A 26,977-nucleotide genomic window follows, 5' to 3' on the forward strand; every position below is an offset into this window, starting at 1 on the left:
GTGCCTTTTAAATAAGATGTCCATGGCAGGCAGATAGATACCCATCTGAAGTAAAAATGTGACAGCGTTCTCCTGTGTGTTTTTCCTATCTGCCGGAGCGTGCAGGCGGGTCCTTAAGTCTTTTTGTCGTGTTTTAAATATTTGCAGCTTGCCATTGTATCCACTGATTTCTGTTTGCATATTGTAATTGCTCTTATCTTGTTTTGATTTCTTGGTGAAGTGGAATAGATATGGATAATTCATATGTCCTGTAGCTATTATGAGTCAGGGCTGTAAGTGGATGACTTTCTGGCTCCAGAGTCCTAATTGTTTCTGAGTAGCTGGAGTATCCTGTGGGTTGTTGTCTGGCTTGTAGCATGGGTCTCAGCTGCTGGAGCTTCGTTTTTCCATCATGTATTATTCCTAGTGCTGCAAGGAGCTGATTGAGGAACCAGCTTATATGGAAATATTGAAGATTTATTTTAATCACTAGAGTTCCTGCAGTTATTTCAAGCTAGTAACAGAATGGATAATTTATGTCAATGACTTCTTCATAGTGCGGAGGGGAAAGAAAAAAAAAAAAAGAAAAAAAAAAAAGAAAAGAAAAGATTTGATCTTAATATTAATCATGCAGTGCTGGGTTAACTGTTGGTAGGATTTTAGCAACGTGCTCCTGCACGGCACTTCCTGGAGCAGCGGAGCAGTGCTGCCTGCTGTGCTGGCTCTGGGGATCACCTTTACCGGTCTCACAGATTGCAGGCGGCAGGTACCGGAGGCTGCCTTCATTTTTTGAATCATTAATGTTTGCTGTCAACTTAAAATGTATTAGATTCTCACTCCCGTAATGACAGGACGGCGCGCTGCTTAATAAAGGCCTGCATCGCCATAGCTGATTGGCGTCCCCAGTGTTACACAGTTTAATGAAGGTGATGTACAGTGAGGTTGCAAGGATTGATAGAGAGAGCCCACATGACACGCGTTGTAGCAACTCTGTCTTCCTTTCCTGGGTTCACCCCCTTGGCTCTTCGAAAAACTTGTTAAAAATAAAACGGAGATTATTTTTTCATTAATGTAATTAATATGGCATAAGTCCAGTCTTTTTTTCCTTCTTTTTCTTTCTTCTTTTTTTTTTTTCTTTTTTTTTTATTTACCTTCAAAGGCACAATAAATAAATAAATAAATAAATAAAAAATGTTCCAAGAGGTTAATGGAGAATTATACTTAATTATAATGATTCATTATCATCAGTGCAGTTAAGCTAATTTATTGTTTGCATCTGAAGTAAGAGGGGAAAGAAAGTCGGTTGGGGTGAAATAATGCACAGTAATTAGCCTTTTGTGTTTAGTGACTGCTTTATCCTCCTAAATGTTACTCTGAGATTAAGGCTGTGCTTACGGAATACCTCTGGCATCCAGTAACAGTGGGAATACAGTAGGTTGTGTTCTGGCGATGCAGATGCACCTGTTACAGATGTATAGCAAACAGTAAATATCAGCATGTCAGATAAGGACAGTTTTAGGACTTGGAGCGTTAAATCTGGCATCATCCAAAGGCCAAATATAAATTAATAACAAGAACACTTGCTGCTAATGTGTCTCAGATTAGAAACATAATGTCATATTCAGAAACATTGATTTTATTATCATGTCAACATTGGCAAGAGCATATATACTTCATTTCAGCAATTGCATTTTTTAAGTGACATTGCAGTCATGATAGGCAAATGAAAGCTGTGATGAGCAGATTTTTTTTTTAATACAGTTGTTTTATGTTGCTCCAAAAGCCCGTGGTAGGAACTTAAGAATACATGTAACTGAGAAATAACATGTTTAAGTGGGTAGTTCACAGAGTGAAGCTATTTTTACAAATGAAAGCATAAACAGATCAGCAGGATACTTTACAAGTCTACGGCATCAGTTACAAACTCCTGCCCTCCACAACACAAATGCGAGTGATGCTGAGAATCTACCTGTTCAGTCAAAACTGCATCATCCTTTAATGAAACTGGAGACTTTGGCCAAGCTTCAGAAAGGTCCTATCTGCATTATAAGCTCGCTGCTGGAAGATGATGGCTAGCACTGAAGAAGAGGGAAGTCCTTTTTAATTTGTTCTCTTCTGTGACCAAAAGAGTAACAGTAATAATAATATTAATAATAATAATAATAAGGTGTGCATTTAAAGTGACCTAAGTGAGATTTTGACTTCTTGACGTTCTGCAGCCCCTTAAATAGCAGAAATAGAAGCAAGTGTTATTACAGTGCCTTGTTTTACAGCCTCCTTGTTCTTCATCCCGTGGCCTGCTACATGGTTATCTCTCAGCGTCTTGCTACACATGGAAGTTGGTCGCTGCAATACAGCCTGCACAGCTACACTGGCTCTGTGTGCCAGCACAGGAGCCCTACTCATGGCTGCACTGCTGCATGCAGCCCATGTGCTGCCAGCCGCCAATCCTCCCGGAGGCCAAACCTCATTGAGATGCTCCTTCAGAAGCTCACACTCGCGTGCTGTGAAAGGCGGTTCTTTGGAGAGAGGCGTAACGAATACTGAGCAATTCCCAGCGCTGGACATGATGTTATTGCACTCAGACTGCTCTCTTTGGAAAGTGGTACTTTCTGTGTTGACTTCTACCCAAATACAAGTTGGGAAATCATTCAAAGCACCTAGGCATATGATCGGAACAGAGGAGGGATGGCCGGCGGGGCTTGCTCAGTGCCTCCCTTTGCACCCTGTGAGCTGGGCCCCCACTGCAAGGAAGATGTGGAGCTGTTGGAGTGGATCCAGAGGAGGCATGAAGATGATCAAAGGGCTGGAGCAGCTCTCCTGTGAAGAAAAGTTGAGGGAGTTGGGCTTGTTCAACCTGCGGAAGAGAAAGCTCTGGGAAGACATCATTGTGACCCTCCATTGCTTAAAGGAAACTTGCGTACAGGAGGGAGAGTGACTGTTTGCCATGTCCTGGTAGTGACAGGACAAGGGGGAACAAATTCAAACTAAAAGAGGGGAGATTTGGATTAGGTATTGGGAAGAAATTTTTTTATTCAGAATATTTTTCTTCAGGCTGCCCAGAGGAGATGTGGATGCCCCATCCCCAGAGGTGTTTAAGGCCAGGCTGGATGGACCCTGGCCAGCCTGGGTGGGTGGCAGCTGTGCCCATGGCAGGGCACTGGAACTGAATGTTTGTTATTCCAAGCCAAACCATCCCATGGTTCTGTGATTCTGTGGAGTGCTTGGTATGGAAGTGTTCAGGCTCAGTAGACCTTATGGCTTTTAATCATTCTGTGCATGTCAGCTGTAAAGGGTGGCGGGGTGTTTTGTGGGATCTCCATGTCAGTCTGGCAGTCTGGGGGTGGGTTCCAACGGTACATGGTACAGTGCGGGAGGCACTGCTTCATCGAACGGCATTGACATATGGGGCTCCACTGTTTGCCAAGCTGTTCCTACGTGTTTTCCATAATTAAGGATTGGGTTTGATGGATACTCTAACATTTCAATTGCTATGCTAAAGTGGGTGTGTGATATTAATTTTTTTCTTGCTTAGTAGGTCAGTCAATACTCTATCTAGCTTCATACTAGCATACAAAAGGATACTTATTCTGGGTTTATTTGTATTTATCTCTGCTCTGTTCGCAAGTCATGGAGGCAAAAACATGTTGCCCTGCTGAAGAGGCTCCATGCCAATTAGATTTTGTTCCCTACAGAAAGCAAAGTGTTCCACAGGCCTTCTCCATTGGGGGTTGCTGAGTCAGCAGCATACTGCTGTGGGGCTGCTGGAGGGAAAAAGAAAAGCCCTCAGGTCCTTCAGCACGACCACCATCAGGGTCAGCTGGGGGCTGGGTGGGAGGTCCTGGCCTGGGGCAATGACCTGACTGCCCCTGTCACCCAGAGGTGAGCACAGGGGTGTTCAGAACACGGTCCAGTGACCAGGCCCCTGCTTTGTAGCTGGGTAGCTGAGCGCTGCCCATCATTTAGACACCGAGGAAATGGCATGGCAGCATCCCTACCCCATGCTTTGTTCTGCCCATATGGCAACTACCATCATATCTCACCTCGAGAACCGTGGTAAGAATCTGGAAGAGCAAAAATACGAGCATCTCCAGCTTGAGCTAGCTCCAGGGCTGAAGACTGTAACAGGCTGTGCCTCCGTAACCTGAATGCATCAGGAAATGCAGGAAAGACCTTGCCCAGAGGTATTCATCTGTAACTTCTACCTTCACTGGTTCGCTCTGAAGCAGCAGCAGAATAAGGTCGCGCTTTGGCTTCTGCCGTTGGATTTTATAAACCTTTGGATGCTATTGTTGTCTGTTGTCAAAGGCTACAGGGAGAAAGAAATTCACTGTTCCTGTTAGAGAAGGCAGCTTATGCCTTCCTATTACAGATTATGCCCTCCTATTTTCCCCTTCTTTTTGCATACCTGTCCAGTGCTAAAAAAGATCTAATAGTTAGTGTGTTTTTTTAATTCCAGAAAACAATTCTAGTGACCCTGTGCTATAGCTTAATCGAGGCTTAATTCTTATCACATGATATTAAAGTTAATAGATTCCTGGCAATTAATGGAACTGTTTCTACATTGCTGTTTCCTGCAGTGTGCTGCCTTGGTTGGCGAAGACCAGCCTCTCTGCCCAGACCTCCCAGAACTTGACCTCTCCGAACTAGACGTGAACGACCTGGATGCAGACAGCTTCCTGGGGGGGCTCAAGTGGTACAGTGACCAGTCTGAGGTCATCTCCAACCAGTACAGCAATGAGCCTGCCAACATCTTTGAGGTAAGGGAAGGCAATTCCAGTGAATCCATGCTTTTTCTTTTTTTCTTCAACATGGTGGGCAGTGGTTTTACTATATTTCCCTCATTAATAAACAGCAAGCATGGTGATGTGCGTTACAGGTTCCGCCTGGTGCCTTTAATCCTCATGATCAAAAGCAGGCCTGTGATCTGGAGGGGGGGGGGAAACAACCTTGAAAAGAATTAAATGGAAGTTTTGATTTTTGAAAGGAAACGGATGAAGAGTGCCTAAAGTACACAGCACTGTGGCGTAACAAGGAGGAGTTGCACAACTGTGGTGAGGAAAAACAAAAGTTGAAACCTGTTTGCTGTTTTCCTCTTGCGCTCCATGGAAAGGAGCAGAGTGCAGGAAGCTGTTGGCTGGTGGAGAGCTGGGGCCAGTGTCTTGTTTCCTATTGTGGGCACTAGCACAGGCTGCTCAGAGAAAGTGTGGATGCCCCATCTACCAAAGGCCAGGTTTGGTGGGCCCTGGGCAGCTTGATCTGGTGGGTGGCAGCCCTGCCTGTGGTTGGAGCCAGGTGATCTTTAAGGTCCTTTCTAACCCAAGCATTTCTATGATTCTGTGATTCCTAAAAGTCTTCACTGCATCAGAAATTCCCACTTGTAGCATTGCGGTGTGGGATATTTTGCACATGAATGGAAAGGGTAGATATGGCAGACAACGCAGTGAGGTCTGATGGTTTGGGATGTTTTGTAGATCTCCTGGTGGAAAGCAGTCTTAAAGCTGAAGAACAGATTTAAATGTTCATTTTAAATATTGCCTTGGGGCTCAGGGTGTGCAGGAGGAGGTTGCAGTCTCTTTGTCTCCAGTCTTCTTTCTTTCATTGTGTCAAACCATCACGATTCTCCACTCCATAGTGATGGGGCTGCCATTCCTCCCAGGCCTGATAGCAGCCTTCTCTCTATAATAGAAAATGTAGTAGATCGTCCACAGGCTGGGAAATCGGGCAATAAATTGATTAGCTGGCAGAAAGACCTTATGCAGCAGTAAGCGGCTGGGGCCGCCTCTCCCTTGGCTGACCCAGGAAGTCCAGCCGGCCCCACTTGCTGGGGGAAGCCCCAACTGATCACTCTGCAGCTTAATAGCTGGAAAAGATTAACTGCCACAGTGTAGTAAAATGCTTCTGAAGGTAAAATATAGCTTGCCTAAGATGTCCTGAATGGAATTCTTCTTTTTTGTATACAGTTATAAACCCATGGTGATCTCCTTTGTGCTGATAAGGTTACTCTGGATTTATACTTATCAGTGTAACTGATGATAGGAGCTGGCCCTCTGTATTCAATCTTCCTACAGTTCACACCAAAATAGTTTGTACATAATTTTATTCAACAAAGCGCTTTGACTCTCCCTCTTCATAATCTTTTATAACATTCCACATAACGTGAAACCTCAAAAAAAATGCCTTGTTCTTGAATGTCAGTTGCACCCCTGCATGAATAACAGTTTGACATGTATCAGTTTTTGGTGGTCAGTAGCAGGCTGACGGCAGGATGGGTGACACGCTTCCAGCTGAGATCAGAATTAGCACTGCATTGAGTGGGCTTGCTTTTGTTGTAACCGAGGATTTGTATTTTTTTCTCATTCATCAAAAGCCAAATGCAGAGGCATTTTTCTTTTGGAAGAACCGGCGAAAGATAGACTGTCAAAATTTCAGTTCCTGATAAGTAATATAATAAAGCATGTACCAACTTCAAGCTTACAGACTAACAGTAGAAATGCTGAAAATGACCACAGGCTTTTAGCTGATCGTGTGCTGCACTGCACTGTCTGCAATGGTGGCCAAAGCCACCACATATAAAACTGTAGTGACAGTTCTCCTGTATTACTTGGATAGTAATCATTTCTTCCTACCTGAGACAATTCCAGTTCTGAAAATCAAAGCATCTTTCAGGCAGTGAGACAAACATCCAGGCTGGTACCTAACTTTATTGGGATGTGATGGCAAGGAGTTACTGGTCTTTTCAGAAACCTCACTGGTCTGGCTGCATCTTAAAGATGAGCAGCCCCAATGTGAAGAAGTGGCGTGCAGATGGAGGGGATGAATCTAGGCAGCAGCTGGTAGGTCAGAAATAATGATTTGGAAATGAAACTTCTTTCCTAACTGGTGAATTCTGGCTTTCCTAGCACCACAAACTTCAGTTATAGGATGCCTCACGGTCTCTGACAGAACATACTGTAAGGACAAATTGTTCTCTAATAGCCTTTTGCAGTACTGCAGTGCTAGGGCGAGAGTTTTCAGTTTTGTTGTGTTGTATTGCTATTTGTTTGTTGCCTGGCCCAGGAAGATGGGAACTAAACAGTTATTTTCTCCTCCCATGTATTAACCCTGTCCCCAGTCTCCATTGTGTAGCTGGATACATAGCACTATTTCTTCTCTCTGCTGCTCTGTAATGTGACGACTGGGGGTGCTCAAGAACAAAAAAGATGTGTTCTTTCTCCAGAGGTTATCTCAGATACTCTGCAAGGAACTATTTGTTTTCAGTCGGTGGACTGAAGTTTTATGCAGTTTCCCATTAGGTAATCTCTGGGTTTTTCCATATTGATCCACACTGGCTTTTCTTTCTAAAGAAAATATCATAAATAACTTAATCCCTCCCCCCCCCCCCAAACTCTCATATCATTGTGGGAGTAATCAGTTTTATTTAACTTGTGCTTCCAGATGAGGCCTAGTCATTTGAAAATAGAAATGCAATCTCTTTGGACTGGAAGGGAAAGAAGTAGAATGGTGAATAATATCGGGAAGCACAGGTACAGTGTTAATTGAACCAGCCGTGTGGTGTTAATTGCAAAACCTAACCTTGAGTGAAGCACACTCTCCTTTAAGTTATGAATGTAGCGCACTTTTGTTTGGGTAAGGGCCTGTGTTCAAAAAACCTTTTACAAAGTGAATTTTAAAGCATTCTACAATTCATGTTCCTAGAAGCTTGCTTGAACTGAGCGCCCACAAGCCTAGATAATTCCAATAGCACTGTAAGGAATTATTAATAGTTATGGTAGCAACTACGAGCCAAACGAGATAAAGCTCCAATTAGTCTAGATAGCATGTAACTGTTGAGTGTAAGTTCCCGCCCCCATCTGCTTAGGTGCAGTGAGATATTGGCCTTCACTCCAGCACTGGAGCACACCAGTATCTTGCAGAAGTGGCTCGCTCATTGCTGTATTATTCTGCTTACACGGCAGCACACAGGGTCCTGAACCCAGCCTGTCCTGTTTGCCCCAAAACACTGGTTCTTACCTGTGTCTGTATGTACGCATATTATGAATTAGTTGATTTCTTTCTGTTCACAGCTTTGTAACTTCTGTTTTTCAAATAGTTTTGTTTGACTCTTGTTCTGAGTACTGGAAATACAGAATGAAGGGGTTCGTTTCCCCTGAGGCTACTCTCTACTGACACAAGTTTGTGGAACTATATAATTAACAAGTCATCCAAGATCAGTTGCATAGATGTTTCACTGCTCCTTTATTTGTTTTTGTGAAAAACTAGCCCTTAAGAAATGGTGTTTGTGGCAAATCAATTCAGTTTATGTTAGAAAATCAAAAGTTCAAGCCAACACTATGTGAGCTCTACAACTTGATGTGACGTGAATGGGAAGAGTTTTGGTCACAGAAACTGTTGTCCCCTGAGGCTTCTTCAAATATACCATATTCTATCAGAGAAGGTTAGTCACATTTAAAATTATTTATGGCCCACGCTTAGCGTTTTGGAAAGATAAAGTATCTGCAGTGGATATATCTCTTTGTTGGCATTACTTACAAATAGCTCAATCGAGGTAAAGAGAAAATGCAGCCTATAGATAGAAAATGGCCTATTAAACTATAATGAACTCGTGTGAAATGTCTGTAGCTGTGCTGTTCTTGTATTTGAAAAAAAAACACACTTTTAGCCTTTCAGAAGACTTCAGAAAACCAGAGTTGCCGGCCTGTCTGTGGATTTGTTATTTGCGTAATTCTGTGCTCCAGAGAAGCGCTCAACATATTTGATGACTTTATTTTTAGTTGTTTTGCATAGGTATAGTCCAGGTTACTTTTCAGGGCCATGCAATGTGCTGTGTTTTCAGAAAGCCTGAATTGGCTACTATATTTTACTCTAGGCTGCCAAAAATGCTGCATTATAAGCAGTGAGAATATGAGGAGAGAATGATTCATGCTCTCTTAGTCCCGGCAGCGGGAAAATTCATAGGGATTAATGGTTTCTTATTTATTTGGAAGGCTTTGCATCAGGAAGATGAGGATTGTAGAGGGGAGCCCTAAACGTCACCAGGGTAATTGCATGGTTTCGCCTTGTAGAGTCTCTTACATTCTGTGATGCTGCCAGTCTCTTTTACTATTTCAGGTTATTCATTCAAGGTTTGCAGCCAGATTGATTAATGAATTACCAGATCTTGCGTAAAATGACTTGGCCTGACTTTTAAACAACGACCAATGTTTTCTTTGCCAGTCTTGTGACTGGTGTTAATGGGTTTCCAGAGAACTGAGCCTGTATAGATTTTCTGTACTGGCCTCTCCTAGCATTTTTCCACTTTTTAATTTTCTCCAGAACTAGTAGCCCAGGGCAGGCAGTTCAAGGAGATACAATCTCTGGGGACAAAAAGACATAGTAGTCAAATCCTTGATGGCTGATGCCCTTCAATGCCAAATCAGCATGATTTATCATAGCCATCTATTCAGCACAACAAAGTCTGGAGGTGAGCTGCATGGTGTACCTCACACAATATGCATAACTAGAGCTCTGAACTTTGAAGGAAAGCCTCAGAGCTATTTGCAAAGTGCTGGTGCTTAGTGAATACTAAATTACATTTAGGAAATAGTCTACTGCTACCAGTTATACTTCATTTTTATTCTTGACACAGACACCTAAATCAGAGAACAGTAACATTTCAGAGATTATGGTAGCAGTTTGGGTATGTTCCAACACTATAATAGGATCAGAATTTTAAGGCCTTTTTTATTATTACCAATAGTCACTTAGTTTCTTCTGCAGCGTACTTTGTAGGGAATTACAGCTTTTACTAAAAAGATTAAAATGCTATTATGCAAATGATTGCAGTATGTTATTATGTTTACAAATTAACATCCATGGCTCAACACACAAATTAACTAACTATTCCATCTATATTATTAAGGATTTAATAAAGTAACTGTTGATAAAAATGAGGAGCTTGGAACAGTTAATAGGAACTGATTGTGATTTAACATAGAACTTAAACATTGTGTTTAATGGCATAGATGGTGTAATGGCAGAATAATGCTTATCAAAGTGCTTAAAAGAACTGAGATTGTGTGAACAGCATAGCAGCGTGTCTGTGGCCTTAGAAGAAAGGAAACTAAATAGCTCTGGGCAGTAACGTGGGGCAGGCAGCGTGTCAGTGAACCAGGAGGTAACACAGGATGTACCGACATGTAGGCTGCTGCTCCAGTAAGTCGTTTTTTGAAGTTCAGATTAACGCACATTAAATGTTTTACATGATAAGCACATACGGGATACTTTGGAACTTGTGTCCCTCTAAAGTGCATTCTTTAATGAAATTCTCCTATTGCAAATGGGATTTCACTGCTGAGAATATCGCTGTATGACGAAAAAAAAGGGAAGGAGTTCAGACTGAGATGGCTTTACAAACAGCACTGCAAATTGCTATTCCTAGCACTTCATAGGAGATCATAAAAGCAAACAGATAAGAGCTACCGAGGTCCCAGAGAAATGAATGTACAGTATGTGGTTACAGGATAGGTTTAATAGGGAAACAGACAACATTGTAGGTTTAAAACAAAAATAAACATCAAAGGCTGAAGATGCAGATTGGGATAGGAAACTTTCTAAGAACAATAAAAAGGTAACAAGGTATCATAAAAACAGTTTTTGAGAGTAGGAGGAAGGCCCTCAATTTCAGGGGAAGAAAATATCAGAGGCTGGGCAAAAGAGCAAGAATTTTTATATCCCTAATAGAGCAGTGTCAAGTTTCATAGCATTTGAATGTGTTACCTTTGCAGATGCCTCTGGCCTGACTCAGATTTCTGCCCATACTAAATAGGAGCCCAGTCCAATAGCATTATGTCTATGTGGAAGGTGTATGTAAACTGCAGTCTGTGGCTGGCTGTGCTGACATTTTAAAGTGCTCAAGCAGTAAATGGAGTTTATTTCACTCAATCCAGCTGCTATGTAATTGGAAAAAAAAATAATAAAAAAATTATGCAAATGTCCTATATTTAGAGTGCTGCTCTTCTTTTTTTTCTTTTCTTTTTTCTTTTTTTGTTTTTTTCCCTGATTGGACAAATGACAGACTGTCTAAACTTGCCTGTATTTTTGTGCAAGAACCTCACACATTGGTTGAAACCTTCAGGCAGGAAAGAACTCCCAGATGAACAAAGAAAACAATTGCTTTGAGAGCTTATTGTTTGATGTATGAGGCCACCAAGACCATTCCCCAGGCGTGTGATCAAGAAAATGCAACTGATCTTCTCCACAGTCCCATTAAGGAGTTATTTCACTGCTCTGCCAGGAATTCACCTGCAGCAGCCGAGGCTTCAGATGCTGCCTCGTCTGCACTCAGCCCAGTACCTGTCCTTTCTGCAGAGGGAGGCTGAGCGCTCAGCAGAACAGTAGTGAGCTAATTAGGTCATTAGACGAATGTCTTGGCCCATGTTAAAACGAGCCCTTAAGGACACTGTGTTACACTGTGTTCCCACTGGCTACATATCTAAATACAAACTGGTGTCAGCTGCCATGCAGACAAAAATGTAATAACCTCCTTTCACAGAGGTCATCTTAAATCCACTTTGGTCACAGTCACACTCCACATCTGTTTTAGTGAGATGCAGCTTTTTAAGGTAGCATTTGGACTTCATATGCACACAAACAACCAAGCTATAAATTGCTACTGCAGGAGTTATTTTGAATAAGTGTATACAGTTTCATATTTATAATGGTGAGGCTTCATAATATTCGCAGTGAATATATAACACAGATCAGTTCAACAAGCATGAAATTGTATGTTGTCAGCTTGTCACATAAATAGAGCCATATTCTGGCTTACGATAATGTTCAACTAAATATTTTCTCCCTGAAACTGCAGAGGGGGTCACAAAGAAGTGGGACGGTGGCTCTGCCTTTTGTTGGAAAAACACTCGCTGAGTCTTTGCTAGTGTGAAGTAAATATTTTCAGTAGAGCTTTCCGTTTTTCTGCTTCCCCGTTTGCTTGACAACAACAACAGAAAGTTTACCTTTCTTTAAGAAATGTTAATTGGCCAAACCGGTAAATTTATTTCCCTTAATGGTTTTATTTCTAGTGTAACCTCTTTTTTTTTTTTTTTTTTTTTTTAATTGTTGCTATTTTTGTACCGTGCATCATTGCTAATTGCTACTGAACGCTCCATCTTAACCCTGGCATGCTCTTCTCCTGCTGCCCCGTCCTACTGAACATTAACTCAAGCCCATGCCGTTACAGAATGATAAAATCATAGTGAAGTTTTATTTAGGATATTCTTTTTCATAGTGCTACTAATCTATTGTATGTGTGTAGGTCAGGGGGAGGAAATTGCATAGAGCAAATTAGTTGTAGGACAAAGCTTTGGAATTGAGTTGTGCAATGTTTTTTTTCCACGTGAGAGGAAGAAGGAGGAACACCATGTGTCTGCCTGTGTGTGTCTCTGAGACCTTACCCACCTGTAGCTCCTGTTACAGTACCGTGGCTAACAACCAGATGCACCAGAACTTTGCAGCCTTTCTGGCAGGTCACCACCTGTCAGCTTTTTGGGCCTTTTTCTCCTGTGTCTGTTTTTTATTTTGGAACTCTTGTGCATGTGCCTAAGTTTACACGTGATGAATTGCAGTGTTGATGAGCACAGAGATCGATCTGCGTGTACGTGGATGTTCAGCCATAAAGGCTGGCTTCAGGCCTCAGTGGAAAGCAGCCCCTTAGGGACACATAGGTGATGGCTTTGGCTGGATTTCAGTTCTGACAACACAGAACAACAGCCTTCCTTTGTACTGATTGAGGAATTAATTAGCAGTTTGCGGTGATGATGAGTCTGAAGGGCTGTGTTCAGAGTTTGCTCTTTATAGTGTGAGCAATCACTGGATTTTGTTTATGAAAGCACAAAACCCAAACCTATTGGTATTTTGGTGTCATGAAGTCTTAGCTATGTGATGCTGTGAATTAACACATTTCTTCACTTGCATCTGTGCTTTTGTGCTTTACTGTAAGTAACACAACAGAGTGCTAGTCCATAGCAGTACACCTAATGGCTAAAAGAATGCCAGAAAAGTGGAGCATTTTCTATTAGGAACTGCAGTGTTGGCTTCCAGTGGCAGAGTTGTTAGTTTATGACAGCTTTGAGTTGCCTGAACTGCTCACAGCCATCTAGTTCATCAGATGAAGTTTAGGAGGATTGGCCCTTCCAATCATGTCACAAGGTTATAGGTGGCAAATAGGCAGAGAGTTTCCTACTCCTCCATACTTCCATCAGTTATCACAGCTGCTCCTGGAGCACTCAGCAATTTTAAGTCTTCAGAGGAGTTCAGAGTGTGGTCCATCAAGTGGCTTGGTGGGCTGCAAATCTTGCCTACAGGAGATGTGCTTGCCTCAAAATAGAGAAATTGGCTGACAAACTTGTTTCTCACCCAAGAGATTAATTTCAAGGAAGAAGTGATAACAGGTATCTAGAGGATGGGGTTGATGAGGGGAATTGTCTTCCCTATGAGCTGCTTGAAGAAGTAACGGGCATTTCCTCATGGAATGGTCACTTCTCCTGGAGAGAACTCAGAATTGCTTTTGAAAGTTCTCTACACCTTTGTGGGGGGAAAAGAAGTGAAAACCAGTTGTTCTCCCAGGTTGCTATTTAAGCAATGACAGCAATTCGGGAACTGCACTGGAGAAAGCAGGTAATTAATTTGATGGAAGTGAGACTTCCCACTGGGATTTTGGCTTTGGTGAGAATGTTGTAGGTTTGTGTGCTTCCACAGAGCTGTCAGCGACCTTCTGTGAAAATCAGATATGATGTGAGTTTTAAAAGTCTTCTCATATTCAGGACTTTATAAAATACATGTCAGTTAACTAGCATGAGTATCATGTGATCCACTCTACAGGCTAGAGAACAAGGGATGAGGACCTTGTGCCTCTTCTCTCCACCTCAGATGCATAAAAATGCGGTTGTTTTTTGCAGTAAAGATGCAATTGTTTCAACATACAAAAATTTTAGTACATGTTTAGTAACATTTGGATGTCAGAGGGAAGTTCTTTACAGAGAGAGTGATGAGGTGGTGGAACAGGCTGCCCAGAGAGATTGTGGATGTGTCATCCCTGGAGGTGCTCAAGGCCAGGCTGGATGGGGCCCTGGGCAGCCTGGTCTGATATTAAATGTGGAGTTTGGTGGCCCTGCCTGTGGCATGGGGGCTCAGAGCTTGATTGTCTGTGATGTCCCTTCCAACACAAGACATTCTATGATTGTGTGATTTCTGTGATTGTATTAGATGAGGTTTAGACTGGACATAAGAAGCAGCTTTTTCTGTCAGAGAGTGGTCAGGCACTGAAATAGCCTCCCCAGGGAGGTGGTAGAGTCGCCATCCCTGGCAGTGTTCAAGAAGGTTCTGGATAAGGAGTTAGGAGATATGATTTAGGTGTTTTCTGTAGGTATGGTAAAGGGAGGATGGTTGGACTAGATGATCTTGTAGGTCCTTTCCAACCTTACAATTCTATGATTCTATGATTTAGTTGCTTTTGCCCTATAAGGCATCTGACCCTCTGGACACCTTCAAAATGAGCTGTAAGCCTTTATCTCTATCTATTTGTGGAAATGTATGCTTCTTTTATTTATTTATTTATTTATTTTAATTGGAATTCTCTTTCTGGTTTTGTGCTTACTTTTTTCCTCATTGGGACTGATGCGAATTTTATTGGCTGTATTGTCTGTCCTTAAAAACCCAACGGGCATTCTTCATACTTCTATGAAGATACTAGGCAAAAATCTTACAAATTGTCACCTCAGTTGCATCTGGAGAAAAGCCAGAAAAACTTAGGCTTTTTTTCCTAAGGCATAAGAAAATATTTCACAGTCCTTAATGCTACAAAGGCGTTCATCCATTTCCAGAACAAAGGTGTCAAACTGCTCTGGCTTGTATGTGATGGGAGTGTTGCTATCTCTTGTCATTTTCCTTGCTGTTGATCCTGCTCTCGTATAAGAAGGGTCGGGTCAAATACTTCTCTGGAGACCGAGTCTCCCATTTACAGCAGGAAATCTCTCGGGCAGAGAGGATAACATTACAAAACAGAGCCTAACATTACAAAACAGCTCTGCTGCCTCTGGCACAGTCTAGAGCATCACAGACCAATAACTCCTATCGTGTCACTCTTGCAGCACCTTATTATCTCTGTTTTTCTGTAAATCTGATCTGAAACTGTCATTACCAGTTTCACATAGGTGAACACCATCTGGGTGAAATAACCGTGTGCCAGTTATGGGCTGGAGGGGGCTCTTGTTAGTTAATCATCCCTAACTTCCTTTTGATGAGTTAATTTGTCTGTTGAGCCATGGAGGAGCCCCCAAGAGCTCCCAGGAGCCCCTTGTTAAAATTCCGCCAACAAATGGGAAGATAGGGATGATTTCACTCTTTTTGCTGGAGCCTGTGCTGTCTATGATATTGCTAAATCATCCATAATGCATAACTTTCCATGCAATCTTTTTTGTTACAATTCTGGTGGCACATTACTTCTTTGTGCGTTTACTTCTTAAACTAGTCATAGATACCTAACCCTCCTGAAAATCTTATCCCATAAACTAAGGTTAATTACACTGCTTTCAGATGGCCATTTAGTAGCTGCCATACCAGATTTCTTGATTGTCATCTGGCCCATATTCTTTTCTGGGAATAGCATTCTTACATTCAGCCCAGCATGGAGACCCTGTCTGCATCAACATAATTCAGGACAACCAAACCTGGAGAAAAGCTGCCTTAACTAGTACATCCTGTCATGGAAACTTGTTTATCTCCAGGCCTAATAACAATAAGTGGGGGGGAGGGGGGCAGGGAGTGGGGGAAAGACTATTCAAAGTCAGCTGAGAAATGCTGTTATTGGAATGATACCCTGCTCCCTTTTTAACTGGTCAGAAATGGCTTGTTAGCACTGATATGTTGCTCATATAGCCAGATCAGGATTAGCTCTTACAGGACCAAAAGCATGTCTCTGCATACAGCTGACTGATGCTCTGGGTAGATTTATTAGTTCTTGCTCTTCATTCGTAGTTCTCTTAGGCTTTCTTCTGAGAGGGAAAAAACAAGTCCAGAAAGAATACAGGGAAAATGGTGGGGGGAGCATTGTAGTAAAGCTGATGATGAGCGCTCATAGGCCACAGAAGGCCATTTTTTATTTATTTTTTTATTATTTGTGTGTGTGTGTGTGTGTGTGGAGATGTGGCCTGGCCCAGCAGGAATGTCTAAAGGTTTTCAGAAAGTGGTTTCTGTGTATACTAAACTTTTCTGTCAGTCCAACCTGAAAAGTCTAGGAATGTTGCCTTCTCAAAGTCTGTGTTTCCAGGTTGTGCCACTTGTTTAACAGGAACCTGAGCTGCAACCTTTGCAATTGACCTCACATTGTTCTCCACTATGCAATCATTCCGGCTCTCCCTCCATTACTACAAGGTTAGCTATTTACCATAGTTTTCTCAGCATACTTTTTTCCTGATCAGAATGCATAGGGATGAGCAAAAATTCACTCATGTTTCTTGTCCTTTCCTACACCTGCTTGTGGAAGTGCAATGACAGATACCAGTTTTATTGTGCGCCAATGTTACCACTCTGTTTACAGCAGATTTAAGAGTTTACATTAGGCCACAGTGTTATCTTCCAGTTTCCCTAATTCTATCTCCTGGCAATCCGAGCTGTGCAGTTGGGGTGGCTGCCCCTGTCCTAAAGGAATTTGTGTCAATTTCTGCAGGAACAAATCCTTCCCGAGCTAAACCGCTTTGCAGTATTTGCTCAAACTGAAATTTTGACAAAGACATTCTGTCCACATCCACCAAAAGAGATTGCCTTTTTTTAGATGCACTTGGAGGTAGATGTGTTGGAAGCTGCCTGTACCTGCCTGATAACTGAGACTGAGCATCTATGTAGCATGATCCATGCCCTTTTCTAATTTGGCTTTGAATGACAAATATGTCTTCACTGAGTCAGCAAAAAAAAAAAAAGATCCTACAGTAGTACTCACTGCCCTTCCATCCCTTTTGACAGAATAGCCTGGTTTTCCCAAGTCCTCCCCCAAATCAGTCCTTGAAAGAGCTCTCGTAAAGAAATTCCTTCAGTGTGTTGTCCAGAACTGCATCGTGTTCTCTAATTGTTTCTGACCCAGACTTATTATTAACTTATTTGTTATTTCAAATCCTTGACTAACCATACTGGTGTATTCCCAAATTACAAGGAAAAAAAAAATAGCAGAAAAAAAAAAGAAAAAAAGGAAATCCTTATGAAAATGTGCAAAGTTGGAGGTAGTCCACATTAGTCCTCATTAATCCTCATCACTTTTAACCCCAGAGAGTCTTAATATGAGAGGGGAGTTCGGCTGACCTCAAAAGCTAAAAGCAGGTTTCATTGCAAACTACTGCATTTCACATAGGAACCATGCACGAGTTAGCTGAGGTTCTCCTGAGAGGCCTTAAGATGAGATCTCGGTCAAATTTTGCATGGCTTCAATTTTTATTATAAATACTCTGTTCTGTTCTAAAATGGTATCTTTCTTAACTTTGGCTGCCAAACTATTCTCATGGAAAAGGCCTTATCAAAATAACTGTGTGAGGAAGATGTAAGAACAATAGCGTGGCATAACAGCGTGTTTATTTTCAATAGCAAAGGAGTCAAAGGGCTCATAGAATTAGAAATAAACCCTACAAAATATAGCTATGTAAATGTTTGGATCCATCTGAATTGTGTGCAGAGAAAATGTATCTTCCTGTGCCAAATTTGTACTCTCCAAAGTTCTTGGAGATGTCTGCCACCTACTTAATGAATTCTTGTACTTCTGGTTATGTGCAGGTGTCCTTTCTGGCCCCAAATGCTACTCAGCTAATGAAGGATTAGGGCCACTTCACCTGATGTTCTCCTCTCTGGAATCCAATAATTGTTTTGCATCAGAACATAATTGTACCGATAGGTATTAGACAAACCTGCTAATTCAGACTCTATAACTCTTTGAGTATCTTCCCAAATTGCATTCCGTGATTTGGTTAGATTATGTCTTATCTCTAACCTTCTCGCTTCAATAAGCACACAATATCTACCCTGTCTTCTTCCACCTTATATGCAAGGAAAATCATCAGGACTTAATCTGTTGCTGGTGTTAATGGCATAATTCCTCATACTAACTCCAATTCACTTGACCTGATATCCCACACGTACCTTTGTGAAAGTATTTTATCCCTGATCCTGTGCCAAAGACACTTTTTTCCTCCATCACTGTTGTCTGACTTCCTATGGACTTTGTAATGACCTTTGCAGGCTGTGGTGGGTGATGTTCTTACATAGGGAAGTCCACAGACAAGTGCCACGTCTCCGCCTGTTACTTCAGCTCAGCAGGTTCTTAACAGCAGATCTCTGATCCTGAGCTATTAAAACTATAGCCAGAAAGAGCAGAAGTATAGTCTCTTCACTAGCAAAAGAAATCAAAAAAGTATTAAGTAAAAAGTGAGCAGCAGTGCAATAGTGGTTTCTCTCTATATATATTTTATTTTTATTTTTCTGCCTGAAAGGTGATCTGATGTTGATTTTTATTTTTTATTTTATTTTTATCTTTCCTAAGGAATTTATGCAAAGAGAAAACTGCAGACTCCAGTTAAACAATATGTTTTGTGAACCCTTAGTCTTTCCAAGGCACTTGCTGTGAGTTACTGTTTTATTACAGCCTCTTCCTCCTGTGTTCTGAGAGTTGGCTCCAGCTGATCGTGTTAAACCATACATTCCCAGTGCTTGCTTCTGAACTCAGTTGTGACCGTGCTTCTTCCCACTGCCTCAAACTTCTCTCCTCTGCAATGTGCTGCTGCTCTGAACATACTACTACTAATTATCCAAGCATCTCCAGGATAGAAGATCCATGTGACTCCCCGTGTTCTGTTGTGACCATTCAGACTGGGGTGCCCATGGGCTTCCTGTGACATGGAGAAACTGATTTATCTCTGTGCATCAAATCCCCTGCTGCATAGCAAGGATTCAGATCCGCCCTTTTTCATCTTGTGTGCTTAAACTGTAAATTCTTTGTGCAGATCTTTTCCCTTGTGATGTGGCTGGAGACTGCAACAGCACTGTTGTCTTGATAGTGCCAGAGCAACACTAAAGTAGAAATCTGAAATCGAGGGAGATGGATAGTAATGTTAATCACAATAATGAAGGCAGAGTATTTTTTGTGTTGCCTGACTATGGAAGGGGGAGGGCTGAGGAATAGATGGCTGAAACGTTTTTGAGGCAGGGCTTGCTCAGCAGCCCAGCATTTATTTGACAGAGAGGCTGTGAACTCAACTCCTGACTCAAAGAAAAAACTTGCTTCCCAAATGAAGACATATGGAGGGCTCTAATGGCAGTTGCAAGACACGTGGCTAGGTTGTGCCACTGTGCTTTAGCTTATAAAGGCACCAGGTATATATGTAGCGAGGGATTCTGAGAATTCCTCCACTACTTAAGAGCAAAAACATTTCTCACCCTGCGAGTGTCAAAGAAAAATGGTGTCTAAAAGGACAAGCTCTGCCAGCTCCACAGCAGTCAGATGAGATATCTGCCTAACAGGGGGAGAAGCTTCAGTTGAGCTGCAGAGTTGGGTTTTAGCTCGACCTTGCACAGCATTTGTCTCTAGAAATTGGCCTTACCCAAGGTGGGTTTTTAACAGCTCCGCAGTCTGGCTGGCAGGACAGCATGTTGGGCCGTGGAGCCTTGCTGATATGAGTTCTCTTACAGTACCAAATAACATTTAGTTTTCTTCCATAGGCCTGCTCTGTGAGCTAAAAATGTCTCACTCTGATATGCAGCTTGGAATTTCAGAATTAAATGCAATAAAACAGATTTTTATTTTTATTCCCTTTTGATGAGATATGCAATGAGAAAGTGAGGGTGCAGCATTGGAGTATCTTTTGATTTGCTATTTGCTGTGTGTTAAACATTTATATTTCAAAGAAGCATTTGTACCTATACCGAGTGTTTTGCAAATCCAACAGCTCATTAGATGTTAACAATAGCAACACTGCTAAATACAAAGGATTCATAGGCAAAGTACCCCTCAGGCTATATCTCTCAGAGAAAAAGTGGCAAATAGAATCAGAAACTAATTAAATAGTCAGCTAAAGCAAGCATAACTTTAAAAAGCTGTAAAACTACCAAAAATGGAAACATATTACAGTTATCTGCATTCACAGCGCAGAACAAGTTTGGTAGTATTTAAGATAATTCTCTAGTGCCTGCTATTTTTAGTCCAAGGGTAAGCTTCTGTAAGAGCCTTTCAGCATCGCATCCCTTTAACCTGGCCTAACAAGCTAAGCCAATAAGCTGTCTGATTTCCGCCGAACATGAGGAAGAGAGATAGCTCAAACAAGCCATTTGTGGCAAGAACGCTCAGCCTCTCTTGTCTTAAGAGCTTTCTTCGTATAGATTTTTCAAGCATCCCAGTATTCAGCGTGGCTTGTCAGAGAGCAGAATGTCAGGCTTGCTGTTTTGAAATTGTGGAAGCTCAGAAATAAAAGGAGGGTTTTATAGACCCAGCTTAATGGAAATAAACATCACTGCACTGCCAATGGTGAAGCCAAACCCTCACAGCCCAGGCTGTTGTATTGATGTGTCTGAGGAAGTAGGAATGGATTTCGTTTTTCCTGGGGACAGAAGGGCAAGCATAAAGGGTCTGACTTGCTTCTCACTTGCACTTAATCTGTCCTGTCTTAATGCCATGGATTTCAGTGGGTTGATTTGGTTTGTGGTAGCATAATCCGTGGGAGAACCCAATGCCAGGCGGCCTTTTCTTGAGCCTTTTGCCACCTTCACTGCAGAAATAGGGAGTAGGACCCTGGGCTGCAATGAAGTACTGTCTGGCAGCCTGACAGGCTTACTGGATACAAGACAAGACTTAGCAATATTCATAGAATCATAGAATGGTTTGAAAAGGACCACAATGATCATCTGGTTTCAGCGCCCCGTAAGTGCCAACCACCAGACCAGGCTGCCCAGAGCCACATCCAGCCTGGCCTTGAATGCCTCGAGGGATGGGGCATCCACAGCCTCCTTGGGCAACCTGTTCCAGTGCGTCACCACCCTCTGAGTGAAAATATTGTTTGCTTACAAGTCACTCTTTTGTATTGGAAATACTATAGGCTTGGCCACTCTCTAGCGTGTACAATGAAGTGCAACCATATTTACTTTGCCTTTCTGCACCACGCCTACTCACTGGTGGGGTGAGTGTGCATACAATCCCTGCAACAGTTTACAGAACAGGATTTTATTGCTCCCTAAACAGGAGTGTTGCTTCTGCTCGCTGCCAGCAGTGACAGTATCCATGCTCAGAGCAGAGGCTGTGTGTCTGTGAGTCTGCTACTCCTCCAGGAGCTCCACCTAACCAGGTTCTCTTTTCCATGGTGCTGTAATGGAACTGAAGTCAGTCACTTGCAGGAACTCACCTCCATTCTCATATTCAAATGGCCACCATTTCCGTTTTATTCCTAGGGCTAGGTATACTCTGTGCTTAAAACACCTTTCCTTTCTTGTAACTAAACTCCTGCATACATGGAGTTACATGGGCTCTAACTGTAACTTGTTTAAATTTCAATGGAGATAACTTCTAAATTGAAGAAGCACTTACCACGAGCAGGTATATCAGTGCATTTCCAGCTGTGAATGCAAGCACAATGTTGGCTACATCATAGGGTTAGCACCCAGGCTCTGTTTAAGCTGCTCTTAGACATTGCAGTGCAGAGCTCAGGGGCACAGCTCCCTTGATAAGCAGGGTGCCACAGCCCTTGGTGGCTTTGCAGCTTCCCTTTTCTGAAGTGCTGCTGGTCCCAGTGCTGGGTTGTACTGGCACAGCACACAGAAGGTATAGACTCTGCTTTAGCATCAGCACACCCAGCAAGCAGAGGACCAGATCCTCAGCTAGTGTAAATCTACAGAGCACCATTAAAACCTGTGGAGAGGCCCTGATTTACAGCAGCTGAACATCTGGGCCCAAGTTCTTTTTCTTTCGATTACTAGCAGAATTAAATAGAAGTACATACAATTATTTATTGTAGGTGCCGTGGCAGCATCTCAAAGCTTGACTGTAAATCAGGACACCAGTGTGAAAGGGACCATGTGAACACATAACAAAAAGACAGTCCCCGCCTAAAGGAACTTACAGCCTAATTAATATGATATTTAGTGCATTGATAGGTACAGCTGGACCTGACTGCCTCTTAGGAGTAGTTTTTAAAGGGGCAGCACAAAATTGCATAGGTTTGTTTCCACCTGATGATAAAGAGGCTGGTTAGCATCAGTGTCTCTCTGAGAATAATGTGTTCTTTTACATCATTTCAATGGCAGTCTGGAGACCGAGATCATGCAGTTTTAAAGGAGTAGCAGAGAAGGAGCCATGTATTCAGTTCTGAACGGAGAAGAGAGGCAGCAGCTGTGGGAACTGTAACGTGCACCTGTACATGTGCGCTGTGAAACTGCTGGGCTGGCTGAGGGTATGTGAGCAAGATAGTCTTAGTGTAATCTAGCAAGGTAGTTCTACATAGTATTTACTCTGTATTTATTTTACCTCTTCAGATTTTGTCAGTTTTATCTATGAAGACTGGTGAGTTCCAACAAACTTAGGAGCAAGCCTGCCATGGATTTGCTATAGAGGAGAATTTGCTACAGATAGCTTTACTGTGATATTTATCTATTTTTAATGTTTTCTGTCTTCAAGTCACAATTTCTGGTTTATGATTTGATTCACATACACAAAATTGTATTTAAAGAACATTTAAGTCTTACCACATAGTGACAAATCAAAGAAATCTGTAGTTAGAGATGTTATGAGACTTCTAAACTAATCCAAATGCTAAACTGGCTGAAAATTCAGACACATCTGTTCATAATGAAGAGCATCCTTAGTGGCTGTAGCAAAGTTTCTAAGTCTATTTGAAACTATTTTATGCTGATAAGAGTAGAGTGCACATAACTGAAGATACTTCTTTTTCCCTCTTTGAGATGATTTCCTTAGTTTTTTAGGGTATCTCCTATCTTTTTTTCTCTAATTAACCCACCTCCAAAATGGCGTGTGTGTCATTTATCACCTCTGCTGGGACATGCCGGAAGGGTACTTAAAGTAAATGCTACTTCAGCCTTGTAAACAAGTTTTTGTGTTGTGCCTCAATAGACTCTTTAGCCAGCTCACAAATGCGTAGGAGATGAGACCACATGGCAGCCATCCAGTTGGATCACAATAAGAATTTATAGGAAGCACAGGCATATTAACAATGTTCTGATCCCTTCATACTGCAAGCCTAAGCAAAGCCTGTGTTTTGCCTCCTGTGGGGCATGGCTGGAGTTTTCACATTTGCAGTGTCTTTTCCCATATGTGAGAATCTATTTTACTATTTAAGATGGAACTTTTGTGCGTATGTGTTCTGTTTTCACAAAACAGAGCTACCACGTAATTGAACAAAATTAAAGATTACGTGTAAACTCTTCTCTGGTTGACTGTATATAATTTTACCCTGAAATTTGTTTGTATAGAATCATATAACACTAGAACAAAGTAAGAATTGTGATACATGTCCTAGCACATCCAGTATAATTAAAACTAAAGCAAATGCTACACTGAAATAATGAATGAACAAAAGCGACAAAAGGACACTTTGTAGTTCCCAAAGGCAGGGTCTGTGCTACCACTCAGGTGCATTTTTTAGGGATGTCTGTCATCATTGTGAGGAAAAAGTGTTTTTTACATCAATTGCATGTGTGAAATAATCATGGGAAAATAAATGTAGCTCTTTTTTTCCCCTGCTGAATGTGCCCTGCTGCCTAACAAAGTTATATGAATGTTGAAGTTTTATGTGGGTGCATAGAGAGATTAGTGTAGGCATGTACCATAAATCACATAAGTAAATAAATCTGAGCAAGCAGTGCTTGAAATACTTGGACTGAAATACTGCTGACATCGTCAGTGAAAAATCTGCAACAGGGAGAGCCCCAGCCATCTCCCCAAACACCTCTCCTTCTCCTCTTCCCTGTTTTTCCAATGCTCGTTCTTTATCAGGGCCTGCTGGATTGGGACCATTGGCCAGCAGCTGTGACTCTGTGCCCTGCTGTAGGTCGTAGGAGTGGGACAGGGGCTAATGATCACCACGTGGGCTGTTGCACAGGACCTTAGGATGTGAACAAATGCCCGTGGTGGGGAGGAAGTGTGTGTCACAGGCCTGGAAGCATGGCCCTGCAATGGAGCAGCCTGCCTCAGCTCTCCCACTGGCTCTACCACAGATAATCCAGGCCTGCTCCTCCCTCTACAGATCCCCGTCCATCAGTGTGGAGCATGCAGGGACCATGGCAGGTAGCATGGCACTGGGAGGGCATTGGTACATTGTGTGGTACCTGTGTGTCCCAGCATCACAGAGATGCAGTCTGTTCTGAGGGGTGTGGGAGTGCTTTCACAGAGCCAAGTTCTGTGCAAGGGAAGAAGCCCCGCTGTGAGCTAAACCGGTATGAAACATAGGTAATGCATTTATTTAGTAATCAGCAAATTAGCCTATGTAGTCAGTAAATGCTGAGGCCCAAACTGCTGATAAGATCATTTGCTTTCAGGTGTTTTCTCAATATTGTGCTCAGCATCAAGCATAAATTGAATAGAGTGACCTTTTGATACTGAGTCAAATTGACTGCATTTCCAAAGATTCTGTGGTTTCAATTACCATAAATTTTTGATATTGGGTCCACCACCAGCGCACTGATTCGAGCACAGCAATATCTTATCATCAGTCCTGCTAACACATCTGCAATACGAAAGCTTACTCTTGGATGAATTTTTGTTTTGTCTTTTCCCCAGAATCAAAGATTACTATCACAGAAAGGAAAGATGCAGTTTACACAAATGAAATTGAAATGGCTTGCAAAATGTGAATGAATTTTGGTCAGAAGATGTAAAATGTGTTACAGGTTGCTAGTTGGATCCTCAGTTTGGGAGATGAATAAGTCAATTAGTAGCTCTTCAGTTTATTAGAAGCTTAATTGCCAGACTGTAATGGAAACATCTGAACTGCAACAACTCGTTAGAAGCAATAAAACAAGTGACTTTGTGCTAGAAGAATATTTAGTAGGCTCTTTTAAACTGACATGTTTAGTTTATAGCAAAAAGGTTAGATTTTTCACCTGAAAAGATAGCCTGTCTTACAGGAGCTATAGCAGGACTGCTTCAGGTGATCAGGGCAAGATCTTAAAGAAAATGCTATTTGCAAATGGTGTGCACTGTGGCTTGAAGAAGTGCTGCTTTACTCCAGATGCTTGACAGAAGCCTTACAGAGTCAGGTCACTGCCTTTTCAGAGGGAAAATAACCCAAGTTCAGACACCAGGAATAAATATGAGAAGTTTCTGAGACCACAAAAATACAGGGTATTGAGTACAAGGATAATAATAAGTATAGTTATTTTTGTACTGTTACTTTTTGTGTGAGTACTGCTTTTTGCTTGGAAAATGCCTACACTTTGAAAACAAGCGGAGTAGAGTTTTGTTGAGTGTGTTCCCTGTGGTTGTTCACCCCATGGGATGATCGGGATTACTGATGTGCTGAGCCATACCTGCAAAACCACAGCCAAACCCATTGCTGCCACTGCTGGCTGTCAGAGCAAGTTAGAGGCAGCTGTGCTAGGCAGCCCTCAGTTCCTATTGCAGCAAGGATGACAAGGCTCTTTTGTCTGAATTGGGTCTCTTGTCCCATCCAGGGACCCAACTCTGATAGTCAGGCATTGCAGCACCTGTGCTATGTATAACTGCACTACTTATTTAACAGCATTTGGGGAGAGAGGGATGGCAAGTAATGCACAGAGGCATATTGCTTGAGGTGAGTACGCTATCTCCAGAAACCCAGCTGCATCCAGACTCAGTGAGACTTCTGCATCAGTACTAGGATGTGGGAATGTAGTATGTCAGACAGATGCAATACATACGTGGTCTCTGTACTGGGTAACGAGACTGCTCAAGTCAGAACGTGATCTCTCAGTTCAAGTGGATTTTGCCTACAGGTGATGTGAGGAACACGAGTACAGCTGTCTCCTTCAAGAAGAAGTGATCTCTCGTTTCCATCCCTTACCCTAAAGGCATTTGCACAGGGGTGGTGATAATTAATCCCTACATTTCTACTACATATAAAGAAACTTGGCTGTAATTTTCTCCTAGTGGGACTCCATTTTGTTTTTAAAGATAATTGATAGCTCTGGACTTAAGCATTTCAATTATGGGAATGTCTCATGGGGACCAGACTAACAGACCTTGGAAAACTGTTTTAATGCAAATGCATTGTGTGGTTTTTTTTTTTTCTTCTTTTCTGTAAGACAGTGCAGGATACCTAAGGATTTACAAAGAAGCTGAGCAATAAAATAAAAGTTAAAATAATTTCAAATTATATATAATGGCATGGGACTGATTGTGAGCAGGTAGAATGGAGCACATGATTCCTCTTCTACCATTGGTTCTTCTTTACTGGGTTGGGGTGTGATCCTTTCCATTAGCAGCCTCTGGCCTCAGCCCTCATGTTCCTCCAGCTGGAACACATCCACTTCTGTCTCCTGATCCCTTCCCTCCAACTTCTGGGCTTCTACCCAGATTGTGGCTCTTCATCCTTGGGTGGCAAAAGTTGATGTGTGGGGCTGGGACTGAGGTGCCATCTGTCCCTACCCTGCACTTTGGGGTGGTGATGGTGAGCTTTTTAGTGCCTTTGTGTCATGATGTGTGAGAAGGACCAAGCCTTCCATTTTTCCCGGAGTTGTGAGTCTTAAGGACAAGCTTATTCTAATACGTGTCTTGAAGGAATTAAATCCTGTTGGAAACCCCAGATGCTCTCGCAAGTCATTTTTGTGCTTTTGCAAATAGTGCCATAATGTACTGATATTTTTAGATCATGCGGATATTTTCAGCTGGGGGAAAATCTTTTATTTTCTTTGTTAATTGTGCTATGAATAGATCTTAAACTACCAAAGAGAAATGAGTTGGTCTGCTGAAGCGGTGATCCCTTGTGAGTTCAGATGCCCACCTGGC

General features: G+C 42.1%; 1 protein-coding gene across 3 annotated transcripts in view; it reads left to right on the forward strand.

Moving 5' to 3' along the window:
- The window catches only part of PPARGC1A (PPARG coactivator 1 alpha), a 336,419-nt gene that overhangs the window by 276,482 nt on the left and 32,960 nt on the right, over positions 1-26,977 (forward strand). For all 3 annotated transcript variants that reach the window (XM_015862904.2, XM_015862902.2, XM_015862903.2), the window contains exon 2: positions 4,560-4,739. In XM_015862904.2, the coding sequence (XP_015718390.1) occupies positions 4,560-4,739 (180 nt within the window). The remainder of the gene's footprint in view (positions 1-4,559; positions 4,740-26,977) is intronic.

Source organism: Coturnix japonica, chromosome 4 (genome assembly GCF_001577835.2).
Source record: "Coturnix japonica isolate 7356 chromosome 4, Coturnix japonica 2.1, whole genome shotgun sequence".
Taxonomy (NCBI): Eukaryota; Metazoa; Chordata; class Aves; order Galliformes; family Phasianidae; genus Coturnix; species Coturnix japonica.